General features: G+C 56.4%; 1 protein-coding gene across 1 annotated transcript in view; it reads left to right on the top strand.

Moving 5' to 3' along the window:
- SAMD11 (sterile alpha motif domain containing 11) overlaps positions 1 to 23,459 on the top strand; it is an 83,131-nt gene extending 59,672 nt beyond the window's left edge. The window contains exons 9-15 of the mRNA XM_079326306.1: positions 3,771 to 3,918; positions 12,010 to 12,125; positions 12,425 to 12,503; positions 13,799 to 14,439; positions 19,210 to 19,334; positions 20,129 to 20,239; positions 23,031 to 23,459. Of these exons, the coding sequence (XP_079182432.1) occupies positions 3,771 to 3,918; positions 12,010 to 12,125; positions 12,425 to 12,503; positions 13,799 to 14,439; positions 19,210 to 19,334; positions 20,129 to 20,239; positions 23,031 to 23,231 (1,421 nt within the window). The 3' untranslated portion in view covers positions 23,232 to 23,459. The remainder of the gene's footprint in view (positions 1 to 3,770; positions 3,919 to 12,009; positions 12,126 to 12,424; positions 12,504 to 13,798; positions 14,440 to 19,209; positions 19,335 to 20,128; positions 20,240 to 23,030) is intronic.
- The last annotated feature ends 1,148 nt before the right edge of the window (positions 23,460 to 24,607 follow it).

Raw genomic sequence — 24,607 nt, 5'->3', positions numbered from 1 at the left:
AACCCTGCACGCACTGGGGATGGGTTTGGGAGATGTCCCCAAACCCTGAAACCATTGGGGGTGAGGCTGGGGGAGTGCCCCTAAATCCTGAAACCATTGGGGGTGAGGCTGGGGGGTTGCCCCTAAACCCTGAAACCATTAGGGGTGAGGCTGGGGGGGTTCCCCCAAACTGTGCACCCATTGGGGATGGATTTGGGAGATGTCCCCAAACCCTGCACGCACTGGGATGGGTCTGGGGGTGTCCCCAAGCCCTGGTCTCATTTGGGATGGGTTTGGGAGATGTTCTGAGCCCTGGACTCATTTGGAATGGGTTGGGAGATGTTCTTGAGCCCTGGACTCACTTGGGATGGGTTTGGAAGATGTTCCTAAGGCCTGGACTCATTTGAAATGGGTTTGAGAGATGTTCCTGAGCCCTAGATTAATTTGGGATGGCTCTGGGAGATGTTCCTGAGCCCTGGACTCATTGGGGATGGGTCTGGGGTTGTCCCCAAGCTCTGGACTCCTTTACTATGTGTCTGGGAGATGTCCCCAAGCCCTGGACTCACTGGGGTGGCTCTGGCAGATGTCCTGTAGTGCTGGGATGTGCTGACCCCATACACACCGAGGGCTTGCTGGGAGCTTTTCCCGGGTTTTTTTTTGGAGGGAGCAGCTGGACCCAGCACGTCCTGGGCTGTGCCTAAAGGGGGATCAGGATCACGAGCATCGAGCATCCCTCCCCAGGCTCACCCTGGGGTGAGCAGAGCTGCTGGCATTGTCCTGGGTCCTGTCCTGCCGTGCCAGGCTCTGTCCCTGTGCTCCTGCCACAGCAGCAGCCAGAGCTGCAGGAGAATCTGCTCTGGAGTGTAAATCCCCAGGGCTCCTTGTTAGGTTAATGAAGAGGCTGTCTTCTTTTCCACTCTGCTTGATTTGATTGGCTTCTCTGGGGGCAGCAAGGCGATTGCTGTGGAGGAAGGATTTGCTTATCAGCAAAAGCCCAGCACAAACCTGCCCTGGCCCCCAAACCTGCCCTGGGCCCCATGGGGAGCTGGGGCTGGGCTGTGCCAGGCATTGCAGAGCCCCAGGTGGCTGAGGGACACAGGGAGGGACAGGCTGTGACAAAAGGGTGGCACTGGAAGGTGCTGAATGTTTAGCAAAGACTGGAGCCAGACACTGGGCCTGGGTGGCTGCTGGACCAGAGTGTGCTGGGGGCAGCTGGATCACCCCTAACCCCAAACAACAACTCATTGCCTCGAGAGCCTGATGTGTTTTTGTGGTGATGGTTAAATTATCACATCAGTATTTTGCTGGGGGTTTTGGGGTGGGCAGGGGGGGATGAGGAGCCTGCACAGCCAGACTGGCTCGGGGAACACTGACAAGACAAAACTTGGTGTATTTTTGGATTGTCTCCACACCACAGGGCTCTGGTTGGGCTATAAATTATTAGTGCCAGTACAAAGCACAGTTTATCTGCGGGCTCACACGGAGGCACCAATAACATTCATAATTTAAAAAATGTTAATAATTTAGAAATCTTTTTTTTTTTTTAATTGCTTTTCAACCCCCCCCCCCTTCCCTCCTCCACCCCCGTTCTCCCAGTGGCATTCATCCCACATTCTGAATTCAGTCTGTCTCCGTGCCTGGAACCTCCATCCGCCAGCGTCCCACTGTCAATCAATCTGATTTCCCAACTGTCAGAGTTGGGATTGTAAATAACAGATCCTCGGGGGGGCTGGGCAGCGGGGAGGGGGCAGGGGAAGGGGAGGGGAGGAGGGGAGGGGGCGCTGCGGTCACTCAGGATCAATGCGGCTCCTGGGGCTGGCTGCTCGCCAGCCTTCTAAATTACAGCGCCGTGGCAATCAGCAGTGACCTGGGTTTTTCAGATAATTAATTTATAAACATTGGAAGGTTGCACGGTCTCCCTGGCTCGGAGAATTCTCCAGGCTTGCTTTTTTTTTTCTGTGATCTGATGGTGTTTGGCTGTTCCTTACATACTTGTGCAGTTCGGAATTGTTTTAGTGTTTGTCCCCTGGGCTGGGGGACAGAAATGGGGGCACTGCTGTCCCCATTCCTGCAGGAATAGCAGCTGTGGGAATGTTCTCAGCCCAGTCCTGAGCCTCACCAAAATGTTGGATGCTGTGAGTGATGGAGCTCAGGCTGGGCTGGGCACATCTTGGTGCCAGGAGGGGTGGCTGGGATTTCCAGAACTGAGGGAAAAAAGGAATCCAGAGATGGGAAGTGTGGCATTGCCAGGGTTGTGCCGTGCTCCTGCAGCAGTGTGGCTTTGCAGAGCAGCTGTGGGAAGGTACCTGGGTGTGCTGCTGGGTGTGAGAGCTCTGCAGGGTCCGTGCTGGAGGTGCTGCTGCCCAGGGTGTGCTCAGGGAGATGAATCTGCCTCTGCTAGTCTCCCCAGCTGTGTTTTGGTTTCCTTTGGCAGGGTGATGAGGCTGTGAGGGAGGTTTCCTCTGCGGGGATGTTTCCTGTGCAGGGCAGCACAGGCTCTGGGGTGGGATGTGAGCTGTGTGCAGGGGGATTTCACACCTTTACCTGCACTGAGGCACTCCTGATGCTAAACTGGGAGAGAGCAGCCCCTGCCTGGCACAGGTGTCCGTGTCACTTGTTGCTTCCTGAGGCACACGGGCATCACCTGCCCCTCCTCGGGGCTCCTTGCCTTGCGGTGGTGCTGGCCTTACCTGGGCATCCCAGGCTCTGTGTGGGGCTGCACAGGTGTGCAGGTGTCACTGCACAGGTGACACAGGTCCCAGGTCCTGCCAGGGCTCTGCCGGGATCTCCTCCCGGCCGGGAGAGGGAGTTTGGGGAATGCCTCCCTCTCCTCCTGCTCTCCTCGCTTCCATCCCTCCTTCCATCCTTCCCTCCCTTTTTTCCCCGCTCCTTCCCTCCCTCCTTCCCTCCCTCCCTGCGGCAGGAAGGCAATTAAACAGCAAAATCCACCCCCCCCTGCCGTAGTTGCACAATTTCCTCCGCTGCCAAAACTCCCTGGGCGGCGGGGGCGGATCGCGCCCGGAGCCGCCGGGGCCGCCGCTCCCCGCCGGGCTCCGCCGCCGCCCCGGCGCCCGAGAGCCGCCCCTGCCCGCGGGGTGGCCGCGGGGTGGCCGCGGGAGGGGGGGGACAGAGCAGCCGCTGTCGCCCGGGGCTGCGGGCACGGCCGGGAGCGGCCCCGGGGCAGCGCTGATCGCCCGCGGGGAGCCGCGAGCAGCGCCGGAGCGGCGGTGCCTGTGCGTGTCTGTGTGTCTGTCCGGCTGGCTGTGTGTCTGGCTGTGTGTCTGTCCGGGTGCGTGTGTGTCTGTCCGGGTGTGTGTGTGTCTGTCCGAGTCCCTGTGTGTGTGTCTGTCCGGCTGTCTGTGTGTCTGTCCGGGTGTGTGTGTGTCTGTCCGAGTCCCTGTGTGTGTGTCTGTCCGGCTGTTGTGTGTGTCTGTCCGGGTGTGTGTGTGTGTCTGTCCGGCTGTCTGTGTGTCTGTCCGGGTATGTGTGTGTGTCTGTCCGTGTGTCTGTGTGTCTGTCCGGGTGTGTGTGTGTCTGTCCGTGTGTGTGTGTGTCTGTCCGGCTGTGTGTGTGTCTATCCGTGTGTCTGTGTGTGTGTCCGGGTGTGTGTGTGTGTCTGTCCGTGTGTCTGTGTGTCTGTCCGTGTGTCTGTGTGTCTGTCCGGTTGTGTGTGTGTCTGTCGGGCCGGCTGGGGGTTTGCGGGGCCGGTGCCGGGCAGCAGCAGCTCCTCCTCGCTCATCTCTCCCCGCTCATCTCTCCCCGCTCATCTCTCCCCGCTCCTGCTGTCCCAGATCTGCTCCGGGCGCGGCAGGAGGCGGCGGCGGCGGCGGCGCGGACCCCGGGCGCGATGGAAGCGCACATCCCCTCGGCCAGCAACTCGTCCAGCCAGCGCAGGAAGCAGGGCCTGCCGCAGCACAGGGACAGCCACTTCCCCGACAGGTACCGCCGCAGCCGGGCACCCTCGGGGCCGGGCCGGGCCGGCACGGGGCTGCGGGAGCGGGGAGGGGGTGCCCAGGGGGCTGCGGGCACGGGGAGGGGATGCCCAGGGGGCTGCGGGCACGGGGAGGGGATGCCCAGGGGGCTGCGGGACACACCGCGCCTTGGGAGTGTTTAAAAAGCGCGTGGATGTGCTTTGGTGTTGACTCCGGTGGTTTTAGAGGAGTTTTCCAGCCTTTAGGATTGTGTAATTCCGTGGGAGAGCAGGGGCTGGGCAGAGCTGATTTACCTGGGCAAGGTGTGACCGTCTCCTCTGGGGGCTGTGCAGGTGCTGGGGATGCTCCTGCCACACTCTGGGGTGTCTGTATGGAAAGGGGGGAATCTGTGCCTGTGCTGATCTGCACCCACATCCAGGGCTGGAATGGTCCAAATCCTGTGTTGGAGATGCCACTCTCACCTGTTCTTGGGCACAGAGCAAGTTAAGGAGTTTAAGTTTACATCCCCAGGTGATGAGAGAGAAGAAATGCTCTGAGATGGAGCAGAAAGAGAAGTTTTCTTTGTTAAGGGAAAGAGCCAGAGCTTGCCTCTCCCACTGCTAGGAAAGCTGATATCCCCCCACCCCCAGGAAATTCTAGCTCATTTATCTTGCTCTGTGCCACGAGCCATTCCCTCTGCAATCAAGAACTTCAGAGGGAAATTAAATTAGAGCTGCATGCATTGCTGACAGGGATGGAGGGGACGGGGGGATGCAAAGGCTGGGGATGTCAGGGATGAAGGCTCTGGCGTTTACACTTTGCTGGCTGTTCCCGTGTGATGGTGTGTGGATGTGGTGAGGGCAGATCTGAGATCCCGTCTGGTTTTCCTGCCGTCCCTGCAGCGCTGTGGAGGGGCCGGGCAGCCCTGCGAGCCTCTCCCACCGCCTGTACTTTGGCTAACCCAGCCCATAAATCGCGGCCCTGAGCAGAGCTGGAGGATGGAGGAGCCTCCGCAGCGGCTCCCAGCGCTGTGTGGGCTGGAGAGGAGCCAGAGCTGCTGGAAAAGCATCCGGGGGAGGGAGGAGCTGCTGGTGGGGAGGTGCTGCTGGCCACGGGCAGGTCCAGCTCAGCCAGAGCTGTTGGTTTGGCACTTTGGGCAGGGGCTGGGCCAGGGGCTGTGCCATGGGCTGGGAGAGGGGAGGGAGGATGCTGCTGGGTCAGGGGCTGAAGGCCAGGGGGTGGCTCTTGGGCCAAAATGCTTTTCCTTGAGTCGGTTCTCCAAATAGCTCCATGAGTAGTTGGATTGGCAGGAGAGGGAAATCCTGGAGGAGCTCACAGGGACACAAGCTGTGTGTGATGCTGGGAGAAATCCCTGTGGGACCTTGGGACAGGTGTGCAGGAGTCCCCAGTGAGGTCCTGATACTGGTCCCTTCATCTCTGCTGCCTTCTGCCTCTCTTGGAAGGAATCAGTGAAACTGAGACACCTTGCCAAAAGCAGACTCAAGCCACAGCCTGGAGGATTCATTGGGTTTCATGGTTTTGGTTTCCTGGATGCTTTGGAGGTGGATTCAGCTGGAGTGCCAGGGCCTGGTGCTCTGTTTGGGAGGATGGTTGAGTTCAGTGTTATAAAAAGACTTGGAAGAGGGGAGGGTACAACTGAAAGGTGCCACTGTCACCACTCCAGCCTGGAGCTCTGCCCATCTCCAAGCTGCTGCCTCTCCTGCAGAGCTGCTTGGATGCTGCTCCTTGGCTGCTGTCCCCAGGATTTGTTGGCACTGTTCTCCTGGGCTCCTCCAGCCTGCTGTGATGTGCTCATCCCTGCTTCTCCTGTGTGGGGAAGATTTCCCCTCCAGGAAAACTTTTCCCACAGAAGGGGTTGGAGAGGAGCTGAGGCAGGGCTGGGGGAGCTCAGTGGGGTGAAACTCCTTTAAGTTTCACTTAAATCAGGATCTACATTTGGAAAATTCTGTCTAACAGGTATTGACAGTTCTCTTTTTATTTGGAACACTAAAATAATTTCTCCTTAATAAGGATTCCAAATAATCACACATATATTTCTGCTCCTCAAATACACCTTCTCCCATCTCTGTAGACTCAACCACAACACTTAACTTACTTTAAATATGTCATTATAAATTCTGAATCCTTTCCCATACTGTTATTTCTATTCTTTAAATACATTTCCCCCCATCTCTGCGGATATGTATCAACACTCAGCTCATCTTAAATACATCATTATAAGTTCTATAGATTTTTTTTTCTCATTTCTGCTCTTTTGGCATAATATTTTATGCTCCAACCTCAAAGTTGCTCACCTCAGTATAAGATAAGCAATGAGACATCCCAGTCCTCTGTTTCCGCATCCCTGCTTGCTTCTGCCAGCAGTCAGCAGGAGCTTGCTTTGGCCTTTCTCCCTTATTTGAGGCACCAAAATGTGGCTGGGTTTGATGCAGTTCTGTGCTGGGGTTGGTTTTTGTGTCTGCAGTGTGAGGTGAGGGGTCTGGGGCCCTGCCCCCCTCAGGAGAGCAGCAGAGCCAGGGCAGGTGCTGAGGCAGGTGAGGTTGGGGCAGCCAGGGCAGGTACAGGTGAGGTTGGGGCACTCAGGGGCAGCCAGGGCAGGTACAGGTGAGGTTGGGGCACCCAGGGCCAGGTGCAGGTGAGGTTGGGGCACCCAGGGCCAGGTGCAGGTGAGGTTGGGGCACCCAGGGGCAGCCAGGGCAGGTACAGGTGAGGTTGGGGCACCCAGGGCCAGGTGCAGGTGAAGTTGGGGCAGCCAGGGGCAGCCAGGGCAGGTGCAGGTGAGGTTGGGGCAGCCAGGGCAGGTACAGGTGAGGTTGGGGCAGCCAGGGCAGGTGCAGGTGAGGTTGGGGCACCCAGGGGCAGCCAGGGCAGGTGCTGAGGCAGGTGAGGTTGGGGCACCCAGGGCAGGTGCAGGTGAGGTTGGGGCAGCCAGGGGCAGGTGCAGGTGAGGTTGGGGCACCCAGGGGCAGCCAGGGCAGGTGCAGGTGAGGTTGGGGCAGCCAGGACAGGTGCTGAGGCAGGTGAGGTTGGAGCACTCAGTGCTGCCTGAGCATCCCCAGCACTGGGGGAGGCAGGGCAGTGCCAGGAACACGGGGTGCTGCCAGGCTGAGGTGCCAGCACACCCCCATGCCAGGGTCCTGCACCCACTGCTGCCTCCCCTGCAGGAGCTGACAGACACCAGGCACCAGCCAGAGGCTTCCTCTGAGCAGAGCTGTGCCCAAAATACTCAGCCTGCAGTTTTGGATTCCCTCCTTCCCATCTGCTGTTGCTGGGTTTGTTCTTCCACCTCCTCCTTGCTCCCCCTGCTTTGGGGAGGTTTTCCTTTTCCCTGCTGCTTCCTTGGGCTCATCTCCTGCTCTGGGCTCATCTCCTGCCCTCCTTGGGCTCATCTCCTGCTCTGGGCTCATCTCCTGCTCTGGGCCCATCTCTCTCCTGCTCTTACCCACCCCAGCCCTGTCCCTCCCCCTCTCCTCTCTGAATGCTCTGATTTTCTGATTTTTCCCCTGCCAGGATCCCTCCCTGCTTCCCAGCTGGCTGAATGTTGTGCAGAGCAAAGGCCAAAGATCCTGCCCTGATTTAACCAGTTTGGTTTCAGCAGCAGTTTGGGTTTGGAGGGGGCAGCACAAGCCATCCCTGGGAGGGCAGTGCCGGCACGTGTTCTTTTCCTGCCTGGAAATCCCACACAGCATTTTCAGCGAGGCCTTTGATTTTATTTATTCTGCCTTGCTGGCAGTGTCTGGGGCTGGCAGAGCAGTGAGGAGCTCTGTGCCTCCTGCCTCGGGTTTAAAGTGTCTCTTCCCATCAAATGCAGAGCAGAAGAAAGCAGAGCTTTCATGCATTCTTTCCCCCCCTCCCTTCCCTCTTCTTCCATCCGTTCTAAATTTATTTCCATGCCTTGCCGGTTTCAATCTGCATTTCCTGACCCTCTCTCCTCTCCAGGCACAGCCTGTGCTCCCAACCTTCCCCCAGAGCTTGGGCTGAGCCAGGGGGGAGCTCAGCTCTGGCCTTGGGAGGGTGTGATGGGGTTAAAGTGAAAGGCTTGGTTTTAACAGTATAATGTGTAACCCCATAATGACTTTAAATATTGATTATTTGAAGGCCATTAGTGCTTATTGTTAAAGAAAAGTCGATACTTTTTAAGCCTTGTGAACCATTTGTCTCCTGTTAAAGGACATATCAAATTTAGCAGCGTGCAGTGCAAATCCCCTAATACCCTGCTCACAAGCCTCCAGCTGGCATTTTAGGGGGGGAAAAGGAAAAAAGGGGCAGGGGGAGGAATGTGCAGCAGCACAGAATTGCTCTCTGCAAGGTAAGGACAAGGCTTATCAGATGTGATTGCCAGGGGCTAAATTCACCTCCTCAGAGCAGGGCACTGTAATTCTGACTCTGAGCCCTGGAGGAAGAGGAGGAAGGAATTTAATGGGGGATTGGAGGCTGACAGAGGGCAGAGGATGCAGGGACCAGTGGTGGGTGCACACCTGGATGGAAGCACAGCAGCTTTTGTTCAGGTCTGGGGGGGTTTTATTCTTGGGGGGCTGCAGTCTGGTGCTGCATCCCTCCTGTGCCAGCTGCAGTGCCCAGGGTGGGCTGGCTGGGAGCAGGGCAGCTTGGCTCTGGGGGGGCACAGAGGGTCTGTCCCTGAGGGGCCTGGGGCAGGAGCTGGGCAGCATCAGGCTCCCTGCAGGGAGGAAAATCCCCTCTTGCCCGAATACTCGTGAGCATCCCTGCCTGCTGAGCAGGACAGGTGACTGCCCCCCTGTGCTTGGCCATCTGCAGCCTTTTTTGGGGCTGGTTTGGCCATCTGGCCTCCCTGCTCTGAGCCCAGGGGTGTGACAGTGCCAGCTGAGGGGCCTTGGGCTGCTCCTGGTGGGTGTTTGGGGGAGCCCCAGGGTCTGTGTGTGCTGCTGTGCCAGGCAGGGGTGGTGACAGTGTGTGTCACTGCGTGTCCCTGGATTTCCTGACCCTTGGGACTCACCCCCAGGTCGTGTTGTGGGACTGCTGCTCCTTCCAGCCCCCTCCAGCTGCTTCCCAGGCTGCTGTGCCCATAGGATGGGCTCCAGGAGTGGTGGCTTTCTCCCTTTGCTGCATCCCAGAGTGGGCCCAGCAGGGCAGGGCAGCTCTGAGGGAACTCTGCAGGGTCTGGAGCAGATGTGGATTCCTCAGGGATCAAAGCCAAGCCCTGTAACACAACATGAAAGCACAAAAAACGCCCTGGGATGAGCGCTGGGCTGCCCCAAAGGGAGAAGCTTTGATTTTCCAGCACCCAGCCCTGCTCCCCATCCCACCCTCTGCTTCCTGGGCACAGCCTGGCACAAACCAAGGAGCTCCTTTGTTTTTGAGCTCCCCACACACCCTGACTGTCCTGCAGGATCCCCTTCTGTGGAGTTCTTTCAACCTCCACGTGCTCTACAGGCACCAAACTCCAGAGCTCTTGGCTCCTGCTTCGTTGGGTAATCTTAAATAAGCAAAGCAGCTAATAGTTAAAAAGGTTATTTATTACAAAGCACATCTTATTGCAAAGCACATCAGTCTCAGCAGGCAAGCAGACAAGCAATGGCAAAGCAGCAGCAATAAGGGAATGGCCAGAAACTTGCACCAACTCAATACAAACTCTTATATAGGATTTTTCTAACAAGCTAAGACACAAGCTCAGACCACCACTCCTTAACCTATTAGAATTCTGTTTTCTTAGCACACCAGGTTACGTATAGAGCTACTCATACAATCTATCTTGCTCTATCTGAAAAATGTCAGCAATATTCTTACTACAGCTCTGTTTGAGTCCTGTCTACACCTGTGGGCCTGGAGCCTCCACTGAAGGTATCAGTGTGTTTCACCCTTTGCTAGAGCACTCACTGCCACTCCGGCATTTGAAACCTTCCACTTACTAAAAGCATTAGAACTCAGCCTAAAATTTACTCTGAGCCCAACCCCCTTGCCCACCCACGGTTAACAGCGCCTCGATTCCCTTACCAAGCCAGCAGCCCGTCTGCCGGGCCGGCCAGCCCGTGATTACAGCTAATTACCATCGAGCGGACACCTCGAGCCGCCGTCCCCGCTTTAATTGCGCGTTATTCACGGCGGGGCCGGCGGCGGCACTTGGCAGCGCGGCCCCGGCTAATTGCGAGGCCTCGGGGATTAGGGCAGGTGATTACACACTTGACGCTGTAATTACATCAGCATCGCTTGGCTGCTGCCCCGGCTCCGAGCCCCAAGGTCGCGCGCGGCGTTACCTGAGATTAATTGGAGCTGCCAGCGCGGCGCGGGCGGCATTAACATTGCAAGAGCCCCCATCGATCCCCGGCGCCTGCAGACACCGCAATTAGCTCGGAGCGGAGCCAGGGCACCGGGGGGCGGCGGGGGGAGCGCAGAACGCCGGCGGAGGGGAGGGGAGGGGAGGTGGGCGGTGGGCACGGAGCCGGGGCAAGGAGGGATTGTGGAGGGGAAACGCAGCCGGGTGGGTGTTGTGGGGTGGGTGCACAGGATGGGGGTGAAGCTGCGCTGGGGAGGTTTGTGCTTGGACACTTCATGCCCAGGAATTCTGGTTTGGCTTTCCAGGAGCTGATCCATTTCTGTTAGCTTATCCGTGCCCATGAGCAGATCCATGAGCAGATCCGCAACCAGGAGCTGATCATTTCCATGAGCTGATCATTTCCATGAGCTGATCCATTTCCATGAGCTGATCCATTTCCATGAGCTGATCCGTGCCCATGAGCAGATCCATGAGCAGATCTGCAACCAGGAGCTGATCATTTCCATGAGCTGATCCATTTCCATGAGCTGATCCATTTCCATGAGCTGTTCTGTGTCCATGAGCAGATCCATGAGCAGATCCATTTCCATGAGCTGTTCCTTTCCATGAGCTGATCCGTGCCCATGAGCAGATCCATGAGCAGATCTGCAACCAGGAACTGATCATTTCCATGAGCTGATCCATTTCCATGAGCTGATCCATTTCCATGAGCTGATCTGTGCCCATGAGCAGATCCATGAGCAGATCCGCAACCAGGAGCTGATCCATTTCCATGAGCTCCATGAGCTGATCCATTTCCATGAGCTGTTCCTTTCCATGAGCAGGTCCATGGATGGCCAAGATGCTCCCATGGTTATCCCTTCCCTTCCCTGCAGTTCCTCTGCCCGTGCTGTGTTTGTTGCAAAGTCACAGGCACCTTCTGCCTGCCTGGCCCTCCAGCCTCTCTTGGAGCAGATTTTTCCAGGGAGATACTGTAAAATGAAAATAAACGGCCCTGCACTTGGCTCTGCCTCTGGCTGCCCTGATGAAGGTAATAATGTTGTAAGTGGCCATCAAAAGGAATTAAGAGACGTGCAGCCGGAAAGCAGATTTGCTTGCAGGCTCCCAGGGCAGATTTGACTAATGGAAGAGACCTTGGCTCTTATTCCCTTCCTTCCTTTTTTTTTTTTTTTCCTGCTTTCCCTCCTTCTGCCTGCACCCTGCCTCTTTTCCAGGCATTGTGCCCTTCCCACCACCCAATCCTGCCTCTCTCAGTTTCCTGAGCCCCTGGCATCTGCTCTGCCCATTCTGCCTGGCTTCCCCCCCACCTTCTCCAGCAGGATTGCTTCCCACTGATCCCACTGCCCTTCTGCTCACATCCCTCTCTTGTCTGTATTTTCCACTGCCTCACTTCCAGTTTTCCTCTCCAGAATTAAAGATCATCCCTTAGCCCAGCTAGGTTAGGGTTTCTTTGCAAGGCAAGCCAGTGATGCCTTCCTATCCTCCCAAACCCCCTCTGCAGCCTCCCAAACAATGAATTCCTTCTCAGGTGTGAGGCAAAAACCCAGATGTGATAAGGGAGGGACAGATGGAGCATCTCCAGCCTTCCCCTTTAACCTGGGCAGGGGAAGTCCCTTTGGACAACCTGGCTGAAAGGCCACAGAAACAAAGGTGGGAATTGTGTGGGACCTGGGGAGTCCTGCTGCTTTTCATTTTTCTCTCCATTTTTTAAGCTGTGCATAAGGGTGAAGAGCAGCAGCCTCTGGGGCAGGATGCAGCTCATCTGCAGCCAAGATGTTCTTCCTGAGCCAGAGCCCTTTGGAGACTCCAGCTTTTCAACAAGGCTTTATTTTCTGATTGCTGCAGGGAGATCTCCCACCCACCTCCTCTGCTGTCGCCCCAGAACGCTCCCCACATCGCCCTGGGACCCCACCTGAGACCCCCTTTCCTCGGGGTGCCTTCAGCACTGTGCCAGACACCAGGTGAGTGCCCAGGTGACACTCTGGGCAGGGCAGAGGTGCAGCCTGTGACAATGTACCCGCAGCCCACACTCATTTTCTGTGTCTCCCAACTGCTGTGCTTATTTCACCCTGATTCTGCAGCAATAGGAAATTCCTGCTGCTGCAATTCCTCCTTGGCTGCCCTTCCCATCCCCACTGGCCGTGTGGCACTGAGGGGTGGCTCTAACAGACAGTGCTCAGGTGCCCTTTTTTCCTCTGGGGAGCTGCCCTGAGGCAGGGTCAGTGCTGAGATGAGTAACCCCAGTGTTGTCCTGCCCCAGGTTACGGGTTCTTGCAGCCAGCACAGGCAGAGATGTTTGCACGGCAGCAGGAGATGCTACGGAAGCAGAACCTGGCCAGGTAAGAGTGAAAGGGGCTGGGTTGTGCTGCTCTGGGCTGAGCTGGTGTCCTGGTTTGCCAATAAAGGCAGAAGCTTCTCTTTGAAAAGGGCAGTGTAAACCCCCTCACTCCAAATTATTATAATTTTGAAATTAAGGGGCTCTCAGGCAAAGATATGGGAATTAGGAATAACAGTTCTTTGCTAGGAAAATTAAAATAGAAATGCAGTATTACACAGAACAATCCCAAACCCTGCCAGAGTCAGAATCCAAGCTGGCACAGTCAGTCAGTCAGGGTGGTGGCACAGTCCCATTCCATGGTGCTGCATCCTCCTGCAGGGGCAGATGTGGTTCAGCTGGAGCAGTGCTCCTGGAGAAGGGGCAGTTTCCTCTGAAGCTCCAGGGATGATGTGGAGGGGTCTGGCTTTCCTCTGGAATCCAGTGGAAAGAAAGTGCCTTGATGTCCAAAATTTCAGTTTTTTTATCAGGGTAGGAAAGGCTTGGCTCCTGCCCTGGCTGGAGCATCTCCCAGTGGGATGATGGAATTTTATCAGCCATGCACTGGGACTCACTGGCCATGAACAGGAGATATCTCCTGGAGGGAGGATGGGCTGTGGGAAGATAAAGATGATTGCCCAGCTGGTTTAAAGATGGCCCATTAGCAGAGAATGTGTGCCAGGAGATAAAGATCACTGCCACACCCAGTTTATAACAATGGCCCATTAACAGGAGATATCTCCCACAGGGATAAGAACCTGCCACACCCAGTTTGTAACAATGGCCCATTAACAGGTGATACCTCCTGGATGAAGGGTGGGTCATGGGGAAGATAAAGATGATTGCCCAGCTGATTTAAAGCTGGCCCATGAGCAGATGATGTGTGCCAGGAGATAAAGATCACCTCCACACCCAGTTTTAAACAATGACCCATTAACAGGAGATATCTCCCACAGTGATAAGAATCACTAACACACACAGTTTGTAACAGTGGCCCATTAACAGGAGATATCTCTCACAATGATAAGAACGCTGCCACACCCAGTTTGTAACAATGGCCCATTAACAGGTGATACCTCCTGGATGAAGGGTGGGTCATGGGGAAGATAAAGATGATTGCCCAGCTGGTTTAAAGCTGGCCCATGAGCAGATAATGTGTGCCAGGAGATAAAGATCACTGCCACACCTGGTTTAACAGCTGGTGACAGAACCCACATTTCTGGCCACATCAACCCACCCCACCTGGTCGCGCGTGGCACAGTGAGTGACACTGGAGAACAGCCCTGCAACCCCCCCCCCCCCCAATTCTCCCCGCTGCAGGCTGGAGATGTCGGCCGAGCTGCTGCGGCAGAAGGAGCTGGAGACGCTGCACCGGCAGCGGCTGCTGGGCGCGGAGCCGCTGAGCCTGCACCCCGCGCTGCCGCCCGAGCACCCCGCGCTGCGCAGCGCGCACGAAGCGCCCGAGGGCCCCGCGCTGCGCGACGAGCTGTCCCGCCGCAGCGCCATGCTGGTGCTGCGCCACAGCAGCGCCCCGCTGCTCTCCCTCGCCCCCGCCGCCGCCGCCACCCCGCCCAAGGAGCAGCCCCGGCGGGCGGCGGCGGCCGCGGCGGCGCGGAAATGCGCGCAGCCCCGCGCCGAGCCGCAGGAGCCGCGCAGGGACGGCGCGCAGGACGGCAACGACGAGGACATGAAGGACTCGGAGAGCGACGGCGAGGACAAGGCGGAGGGCGCCAAGGGCGAGGCGCAGCCCGAGCACAAGGACGGCACGGGCAAGACCGGCGAGGGCGGCAAGGAACCGGGCGAGCCCGCGGGGCCCGGGCCCGGCGGCTCCTCCAGCGCCGAGTCCCCCAGCCAGCTGCTGGGGCCCGGGCTCGGCAAGGCCGAGGGCAAATACCTGCCCCCGGCCCCACAGCCCCTGCCCTTCGGATTCCCCTACACCGTCAGCCCCTACTTCCATGCAGGTGAGCTGCTGGATGTGTGTTGTAAAGGGTTATGGAGTGGTGGAAGCGCTCAGAAACTGCACTCTGCTGCTTGGTGTAAAAGCAGTTTGGTGATGGAAGCCATGGCTTTAAATTCGTGACAGGATTCATTGGTCAGAGAAAGAGACGGCTCCTGTCCCAGGCTTTCCCACAGATCCAGCAGGTGTTGATGTTTTGTTATAAAGCTTGGGAAAATCCTGGCTGGAGCTGAGAAAGTTTCACAAACTGAGAAAAAGACTCAAAACATGAGAAAATGAGTGCCTGAAATGTGCTTGGGCATTCAGCAGTGTCCACAGATGTGCTTGGTGCTCGTTCCAAACTGTGCTTGTGGTTGCTGTGTCAGCTCCTCTTGTTCCCAGAGGAAGGATTTCCCCATGGAAAGGCTGCTCAGGCGCTGGCAGGCAGTGCCACCATCCCCGCAGGTGTCCAGGGAGGATGGATGTGGCACTCTGGGTGGGCATTGCTCAAAGGTTGGGCTCGGTGACCTTGGAGGGTTTTTCCAGCCTGGTTCCCACCTGCCCCTGTGCCAGGGCAGGACACTGGGCTCAGCCTGGCCTGGGGACATTTCTCAGTGTCACAGCCTGGGTGGTACAGGCAGGGAGGGCACTGCAGGAGCAGGGGCACAAATGAGACCTCAAACCCAGCCCAGCCAAGAACCCAAATCCGCCCCAATCAGCTAATTACCCGGCAGAGCAATTAGCAGGGCTGTGCACAGGAGGAGGAGGGGGCTGTGCCGTGCTGCTCCCTGCCTGTGAGCCCGGCTCCCATCCCTCATTAGAGCTGCCTCCCAGCAGCAGGAGGAAGCCATTTCTCAGTGACAGGCAGGTGGCCAGGATGATAAATATTGCTGCTGCCTCAGGCTGCCAGCCTTCCTCGCAGGAGCTTCTCCTCCTGGCCATTGCAGAGAGCTGGGCTGGGCTGGTGAGGGGCTCTGCAGGGGCTGGGGCTGCCTCCCCCCTCCCTGCCTCCCCCAGCAGTGTGTGAGTCCCTGTAATGGCCCATTTGTTATTATCACTTTGGATTTATATCACCAGCACATCCCGACGCCCCGGGCTGGGTTTCCCTGGTTTGAGCAGCCTGTGCCAGGGCTGGAGCTGCTTTCCTGAGGATTGGTGTCACACACACTGCTGGGGCTGCTCTTCCCGTGGGTTTGGGGCAAATCCTCCCCCCTGGAAGCCCTGGGAGGACGGGCAGGGCTGCAGGATGCAGCAGCAGGGGCTGAGGTGGGAGTGCAGCAGCTGGAATATTGAGATTATATCCGTCCAAGGGCTGCAGGCATCCTGGGGGGTGTGAAAACCCTCCTGAGGCTCTGGGGGAGCACAGAGCACCCCAGGGCAGGCAGGCAGAGCTGCACCCACCTCTCCCCACTGCCAGACAATTCCTGCAGCCCCTCGGCAGGGATGGCAGGTTGGACCCTACCCTGGATTATAAAATAAACCAGCCAAGGCAGGTGAGGACCTGGAGCGGGGAGAGAAGCATCCAGCTGAGAAGGATGCTGAGTTTTGGGCTGTTCCTGTGCTCTGCTCTGGGTTTGGAGCTGCTTTGGGGGCTGGAGCTGCTCCGTGTCGGGAGCTGCTTTGGGGGCTGGGGCTGCTTTGGGGGCTGGAGCTGCTTTAGGGACTGGAGCTGCTTTGGGGGCTGGAGCTGCTCCGTTTCAGGAGCTACTTTGGGGACTGGAGCTGCTCCGTTTCGGGAGCTGCTCCGTTTCAGGAGCTGCTTTGGGGGCTGGAGCTGCTCCGTTTCAGGAGCTGCTCGCTCCCTGCCCAGCTCTGGATCAGGCAGCCGGGCCGGGTCGATTCCCTGAGCTGCCTTCGGGGGCTGTGGCTCGATGACCTCATCTCCTCAAGGTTTCAGCCTCCTCCTCCTCCTCCCACCGCCCTCCCGCAGCCCCGTCCTTCGGAAAAGGTGAAGGATGGAGTGTGCAGGAGGCTAAAATCCTTCTATTGATTGTAGTCTGGAGAGCAATTAGCGGCAGCCTTGTGCTGCTCCTGACCCAGCCCTCGCTGGGATGGGGATGGGATGGGATGGGATGAGAGCAGAACCGGTGGAACCCAGAGGTGTGTGGCTGCCAGGGGGGTGGCACTGTGTCTCCTGAGCTGTCCCCTGGGTGCCAGGAGCTCCAGCTCCTCCAGCCTCTGTTTCTGCTCCTGGAGCAGCTGGTTATCAGGAGAAGGGGGGGATTATAAACGGGAGGTGGCTGTGCTGGGCTGGGGACACCTGTCCTGGGACGATGGATTCCTCCAGCCGGGCCCCAGCTGCTGGAACGCTGCCTAATCCATTTGCAGCCCCTGGACCCTCATTTATCAGGGCCGGGGCTGGCAGGGAATGGCTGCTGCCCTTTGTGGCTGCCGCGGCCGCTGACAGGTCATTATTGGGATGGAAGGTGCGGCCCCTGCAGCGCCTGGCACCGATTTGTTCTCATTGTCCCGCCTGCCAGACAGGGGAGGGGACGCGGGCGCCGGGTTTGCTCCCAGGAGGGAGAGCAGGAGCTCCAGAGAGCTCAGAGCTGGGGATGCTCCGGGGGAAAGGGACCCTGAGCAGCTCCAGAAATCCTTGAAATCCTTGCTGAGTGCTGGGGTGGGAGCAGAGGGGACACACCTGGACGCTGCAGGTGCCCTGGATGGAGCTGGGAAAGGTCTGGGCTGGAGCAAAGCACTGGCAGGGAGAGTCACAATAACTTTTTCCTCCTAACTCCACCATCCCAGAGGTTCTGCCACATCACTGATGGGCTCTGCCTTAGCCATGGGAGGTTTGTCCTGGAGCTGGCTGGAATTGCCTCTGTCACACATGGGGAAGCTTTTGGCAGCTTCTCACAAAGCCACCTCTGCAGCCCAAACCTTGCCATGCAAACCCAGCACAACAGTGTAAGAAATCCAGATGCTCCTGAAGTTACTGGAAATTTTCCTTGACTTCAGTGGGGTTGGGATTTCAAGGGATGAGAGGAGAGAGGAGCAGCCCCAGGGAGGATCAGGTTGGAGGGACCACTGGAGCTCCTCTGCCCCTCCTGAGAGCCCCTGTGGGTTTTGGAGAGCTCCAGCCAAGACATCCCAGCACTGGGAGCTGTGGGGCTGGGACAGAGCTGTCCCCTGCCCAAACTCCTGCAGGGACAGCGAGGGGAGCAGGAAATGGGGAGGGAAATGTGTGGGGATGATTGCAGAGCCTCTGCTGCTTTAGAGCATCTCCTTGGCACAGTGACATCTGTGCACATCCTGAGCTGCTCCTGGATGTGCTGCAGGCCCTGCTGTGTGGCTCTGCTCCTTCCCTGCCTGCTCCCTCAGCCCTGGGCTATTCCCCAGGGAATTGGCTGCTCCCAGCCTCTGCTCTCCACCCTGGTTTATCCATTTTCCCCTTGTGGAAGTGCTGTCCCAGCTGCTGTGGGCAGGAGCAAGGGTTATGTCCATCAAATCCACCAGGGAAAAGCCCCAAGCCCACAGGACAGATAATTTTGTCATGACAGGCTCCTGGGAGAAATATTTTTTTGTTTTCCATGCCCTGAGCAGCTCAAACCTCCCATAAACTGTTGCCCTGCCTGAGAATCCAGGATGTTCTCCTCTCTATGAACGTCCCTGTGCTCTCCTGCTCCAAACACCCCACAGCAGGGACTTCCAGGGGTTAATACTGGTTAATATTGCCTTTTCCCCACCCTAGAGAAGAGCTGGGTGGAATTTGGTTTGTTCTGTGTCCTCATTTTTCCCCCACAGCAGCTCTGAGTTACCTGAGCTGTTCCTGTCTCTATTTCCATTCCCTGCCTCTCCTGCTCCTGTGGGGATTTCTGAGAGTTCCTGTCAGGCTCTGCTGCCCCCAGCCCCTCGTGTGCCAGGGCTGGCAGGATTTCTGTGCCCCCAGCCCCTTGTTCTCCCTGTGTGACAAGGCTGATGCAGATTTCTGTGTCCCCAGCCCCCTGTTTGTCAGGGCTGGCACAGATTTTGGTGCCCCCAGCCCCTTTTTCTCCCTGTGTGACAAGGCTGATGCAGATTTCTGTGTCCCCAGCCCCTCGTGTGCCAGGGCTGGCAGGATTTCTGTGTCCCCAGCCCCTTGTTCCCTCTGTGTGACAAGGCTGATGTAGATTTCTGTGTCCCCAGCCCCCTGTTTGTCAGGACTGGCACAGATTTTGGTGCCCCCCGTGTGCCAGGGCTGCATTTTGGGGTCTGACAGCATCACCCATCACAGCCAGGGCAGGGTGGAAAGGAGCCCCTGGGGCTTTGTCTGTGCCCTGGAGCAGGGAGACACCCCAGGGATGCTTTTCCCAAGTTCAGTTTTTGTGCAGTTTTCCTGCAGGGTTTTGGCTGCTGCCTGTGGTGGCTGCAGAGGAAAGGAAAGGAGAGAGGAAAGGGTGCAGGGTGCAGTTCTGGGAGCTCCCCATGGCTCCATTGCCATTCTGAGCACGTTCCAGCAGCAGGGCTGGGGCAGCAGAGTTTCCTCTTTGTGGGGTGTGTGCAGCAGCTCCTGCTGCTCTCCTACTCTCCCTCCCCTGCTTCCCCCGCAGCTGAACAGCATTAAACACATGAAATGCATTAGCTGGGATTTTTCCTCCCCCTTCCCCCAGCCCGGGACCTCCAGGAGGAAGAAGCCTGTGAATTGACCCTGCCCAGCGCTGTAATTGACAGGTCATTAAAGATGAATGTGCGGCTGGAGAAAAAAAAAAAAAAAAAATATTCAGATTGCAGGCTGGTTGTTGTCCGTGTGGGATTTTAATGATTAATGTTCCTTTCTCCTCCTGTCCTTGCCACCCCCTGACTCCAAACACCCCAGGCACCATGGGAGGGCTGTTCCTGGACGGGGAGGAGAGCCCAGCGCTGGAGGACATCAGCAAATGGACAGTGGAGGATGTTTGCAGCTTCGTGTCCAGCTTGTCTGGCTGCACTGAGTACACTCAGGTGAATCAGCTTTTCCTGGCCTTTTCCTTGATGGATTGCTGAGCTTGCTGCAAGGTGTGGGATGGGAAATGGGGAGGGAGTTCAGCCTCAGCTCAGGTAGAACAGGGTTGGTTAAAACCAAGTGGAAAAGCTGCCTGGATCTGGAGCAAACGGATGTGTGAGGGGGACAGGAATTTGTGATGGAGGTGGGAGCCTTCCCCAAGGGCAGTGACAGGGATTTGGGATGTGCTTGGGAGGGCAGGGTCAGGTTCTGGTTGTGGTGAGAGGGAGGAGAGGAGTCTGGATAAAATGAGATGGATGGTGGATGTTTATGGGATGTCTCTGTGCAAAGAGGGGAATTCAGGAGCTGGGATTGGTGAGGATGAGGATGGTCCAGCACTGTGATGTGTGAGCTGATAGAGCTCAGGAAAAAGGCTCTAAACCCCAATCCCAGCTCCTGCCATCCCAGTGTCTCTGCAGTGTCTGCATTCCTGTGCTGGGGAATCACCTCTGCAATTGCCTGGAACCCTCTGAAAGGGGCAGGAGCCTTCAGCACAACCCCCTCCCACCCTCCCTCACCCCATCCCAGTGGGGCAGAGCTGCTCCTCCCCAGTGATCCCAGGCAGTTCCAGCCTGGCCCTGCTCACCCTGGGCAGCTTTAGGGGTTGAGGGTTCTAGGCCCTGCCTGGGGGTTTTTCATGGGGTTTTTTTACTGTGTGAAAGTGCCAGAGCTCTGAGGCTCTGCCTCTGGCTCAGGGGGGCTCAGGGGGCTCAGAGGGGCTGTCACTGAGCCCTGGGTGTCCCTGTCCCCTCAGGTATTCCGAGAGCAGGCCATTGATGGGGAGACCCTGCCCCTCCTGACAGAAGAGCACTTACTGAACAACATGGGGCTCAAGCTGGGACCTGCCCTGAAGATCAGGTCACAGGTAGGACAATCTCCTCTCACAACCAGTGGCACCATTTAAAGCTGCCCAGAAATGGGGTTTGTCCAGTATCATTTATTAAGCAATAATTTAATTGCAGTTCTGTTTCAAGAACTCTTGAAAATGTTCCATAGGCTCACCTGAAACCTGTCACAGCTGGTTCAGGGAGAAACCACTGACAGCCCTCCCTGTTTATGAGGGGGCTCATAAAAAGGGTCTGTGGGCAATTGTTCCCCGTGGGTCAATTCAGGAGGAAATAAAATTCTTATGTTCCTTAAAAAACAAGAGAACCCTGAGCAGCTCAGAGATGGGGCAGGGGGAGTGTGAGATATGAGCTGGAACTTGAAAAATTCCTTCAATTGAATCAATAAAGTTGTGTAACAAGCAGGGCTGGGGGTTGGATGGGGGGAGCAGAGCCCCAGTTCTGCTCCCTGAATAATGTGCCACTTGTCTGGGTGCAGCACAGCCCCTGGTTCTGGTTAAGCTCAAATGGGAAGCAGCTGTGGAGGTGCTGGGAGGCAGGAGGGGCTCAGAATCCCTCCTGCAGCTGCATTTGCCCTCCCTGCCTTGGCCTGTTGAAGTGTCCATGGATAAAAGGGGCAGGAATGGGGCAGAGCCCCTCACCTGGGGGTGTCCCAGCTCACCTGGGGTGTCCCAGCTCACCTGGGGTGTCCCAGCTCCCCTGGGGGTGTCCCAGCTCCCCTGGAGGTGTCCCAGCTCACCTGGGGGTGTCCTAGCTCCCCTGGGGGTGTCCCAGCACACCTGAGGGTGTCCCAGCACACCTGGGGGGGTGTCCTAGCTCCCCTGGGGGTGTCCCAGCACACCTGGGGGTGTCCCAGCTCACCTGGGGTGTCCCAGCTCCCCTGGGGGTGTCCCAGCACACCTGGGGGTGTCCCAGCACACCTGGGGGTGTCCCAGCTCACCTGGGGTGTCCCAGCTCCCCTGGGGGGGTGTCCCAGCACACCTGGGGGGGTGTCCCAGCACACCTGGGGGGGTGTCCCAGCTCCCCTGGGGGTGTCCCAGCTCACCTGGAGGTGTCCCAGCACACCTGGGGGTGTCCCAGCTCCCTTGGGGTGTCCCAGCTCCCCTGGGGGGGTGTCCCGGCACACCTGGGGTGTCCCAGCTCACCTGGGGGGGTGTCCCAGCTCACCTGGGGGGGTGTCCCAGCTCCCCTGGGGGTGTCCCAGCTCACCTGGAGGTGTCCCAGCACACCTGGGGTGTCCCAGCTCCCCTGGGTGGGACAGGGCATCCAGCAGTGCCCACAAACAGAGCAGGGCTGCAGGACTAAACCCTCGAGGAAATGAGAGGAGGAAACTTTCCCTGCTCTGGTGTTTTGGGAATGGGGTGATTTAGCAAAATGAGAGTATTTGTCTAATACTGATACTCGATGTGACAGACAAAAGACTCTCTAACAATTTAAAGTTACAAAGTGTGTGTTTATTCAGAGTGAGGCAATCCTCACCCTGCAAAATCACAGGTGAGCACGGAGTGAATTTATTGGCAAAGGATTCAAACAAACACATATTCATAATAACAGCCCCTCCCATTGCTGCTCTCTATGGTAATTAACTCGAATAGTTATTAAGCATTGATTAACTTCAAATTAAGTCTGGGGGTCGTTTTTGTGAGGAGGGGTCTTAAAAAGAGAAAGTAAGGTGAGTCTTCCTCACCCTAAACTCTTGACCTTTTCTATCACTGACAATATAAATGATTTCTGGGGATAATCCAGTTTTCCACAGAATGGTTCTGGTTGCATTGTCTGTGTTGCTCACTAGTTTTGTCTTTTCCCACTGTGAGCACAGCTGAGCAGACATGAAATGACAGACAATCAATTATTTAAGTTTCAGATAACTACTCCCTTCTAACTTTTAATTATTTTCAGCCAGGTAACTATAATCCTAATTTTCTAAGATGAGTGTTTCAGGGCTAGAATAGTTTGGGGTGGAAGGGGCACCTTAAAGCCCGTCCAGGGACAGGGGCAGGGGTGGCACTGGGACATTCCAGTACCCCGGGATGGGGTTTCCCTGGTTCGGGGCTGCTCCTCCCTCCATCAATCTGATTTTTGCCCCGGAGAAGCAGCAGCCCTTGGGTTCTGGGTGTTCAGGGGGCTCAGGGCTGCTCCTCCCTCCACAATCTGATTTTTCTCCCGGAGAAGAACCAGCTCATGGGTTCAGGGATGTCCCCGGCTCAGGGCTGTTCCTCCCTCCATCAATCTGATTTTCCCCAAGAGAAGCAGCAGCTCTTGTGTTTCTGGTGGTTTCGGGGGTTCAGGGCTGTTTCTCCCTCCATCAATCCGGTTTTTCCCCCGGATGAAGCAGCAGCTCTTGTGTTTCTGGTGGTTCAGGGTCAGTTCCTCCCCCCACACTCTGATTTTCCCCTGAAGAATCAGCAGCCCGTGGGTTCCAGTGGGTTCGGTGGTCCCGGCTCTGTTCTCCCCCCACCAATCCGGTTTTTCCCCTGAAGCAGCAGCAGCAGCCCGTGGGTTCCGGTGTCTTCGGTGGTTCGGTGGTTCGGTGTGTTCGGTGGTTCGGTGGTCCCGGCTCTGTTCTCCCCCCACACTCTGATTTTCCCCTGAAGCAGCAGCAGCCCGGTGTGTTCGGTGTGTTCGGTGTGTTCGGTGGTTCAGTGTGTTCGGTGGTTCGGTGGTCCCGGCTCTGTTCTCCCCCCATCAATCCGGTTTTTCCCCTGAAGCAGCAGCAGCCCGTGGTTCCGGTGTGTTCGGTGGTTCGGTGTGTTCGGTGGTTCGGTGGTTCGGTGGTCCCGGCTCTGTTCTCCCCTCTCTCTCCTCTCGCAGGTGGCCCGGCGGCTGGGCCGGGCGCTGTGCGTGGCCGGGCTGCCGCTGCCGCTGCCGCGGCTCCCGGAGCGCGACGCGGCCCCGGCCGAGCTCCGCCCGCCCTCCACCGGCAGCGCGGCCTCGCCCTTCGGGCCCGTCCCGCCCAGCAGGGGCTCCCCGAAACAGGAGAACGGCGGCGACACCCCCAAAGCCCCGTCCTAACTCCGCACACAGAGCTTCTATTTTTTTTTTTTAATTTTTTTTTATTATTTTTATTTTTTTTTAATTTTTTTTGTTTGGTTCGTTTGGGGAAAATAAAAGTGAAAGAACCACGGAGAAGATTTCTGAACTGTCAAAAAAAATAATATTAAAGGGAAGGAAGGAAATTGATCCAAAGATGTTGTGGTGGGACGATGCTGTGAAGATGCTGAGGATGGAGCAGCGTTTCTATTCCTGACACTGTCCCAGTGGAGCTGGAGAACCTGCACTGAATCAGGAGAAGGGACAGCAGCAGGGACAGGGGAACGGGCCCTGCTCCCCCCACCGGTACTTCGAGCAAAAAAAAAAATAAAGAAAACCCAAAAACTCCTGGCCAGCCAGCCCAGCCCCCTTCCCGGAGCTCTCCTCCCCTGCAGACTGGGCTCACCTCCTCATTCAGGTGTTCTATGCATCTCTAGCAACTTTGAAAACAATACCAAAGACAGACAAAAAAAAAGGATAAAAAGACAAAAAAAAAAGAGACAGAAAAATAATAAAAAAGGCAAGTTGCCGTCCATGTTTACTTTGGGATGGTACAGAGGCAGCCTGGGCTCTCTGGGGTTTTGGTTTCCTGCTGCAGCTGCAGGGCTGGATGCATTATTGCACATTCTGGCCTGCAGACAAGGGGCAAACAATGAGTTTTTACTACTGTGAATGAGCTGGGAACTCCCGGGGTGACCTCCTGTGACTTGTACAGTTGTGAACAACAATCACATGTGGTACTTTTCTCTCTCCCCTCCCCCAATCCCCTTGATTTTTTTTTGGGGTTTGTTTTTTTGTTTAAACGTTGCACGTGCTGCCGTTTTTTCTTACAGAATAGCTTTTGGTGGTACTTTAGCTTCTTTATATTGTAAAAAAAAAAAAAAAAAAAGGAAAAAAAAAATCATTATCCATCACATCATGATAAAAAAAATAAATGCTTTCCAGCAATCAATTTAAATAAAAAAGAAAAACACTTAATTTACAAATGGTACCTGGTTTTACCCAAGCAGTGTCTGTCCTTCCTTTCCTGGGTGCCCACCTGGGCCAGGTGAGTCAGAGCCAGGAGAAAAAGGGAATTTTTTTCTCCTTGGGAAGAACAGGGAAGTTAAAATCTTTTACAAAGTGAGAATGTTTTCAGTTAAGGTGGTGCAGTTCTCACCTGGGCAGTGTTTCCCACATGAACATTTTGCCTTTTTTCATTCATGCTTGTACAACATCCCCAACCCAAAAAAACCCTTCAATTGAAAGTTTCCTTCGGGGTTTTTGGGCACCAGGGAGGTTTGGTGAGAGCCCCAGAGCTAAAGCTGGGATGCTGCTGGGGCAGAGAGGAGAAACCTTGGACAAAAACCTCCCCCTTC

The sequence above is a fragment of the Erithacus rubecula genome, assembly GCF_903797595.1.
Source record: "Erithacus rubecula genome assembly, chromosome: 24".
Lineage (NCBI taxonomy): Eukaryota > Metazoa > Chordata > Aves > Passeriformes > Muscicapidae > Erithacus > Erithacus rubecula.
The sequence above is the reverse complement of the archived record's forward strand: the minus strand, read 5'-3'. Positions and strand labels throughout refer to the sequence as shown.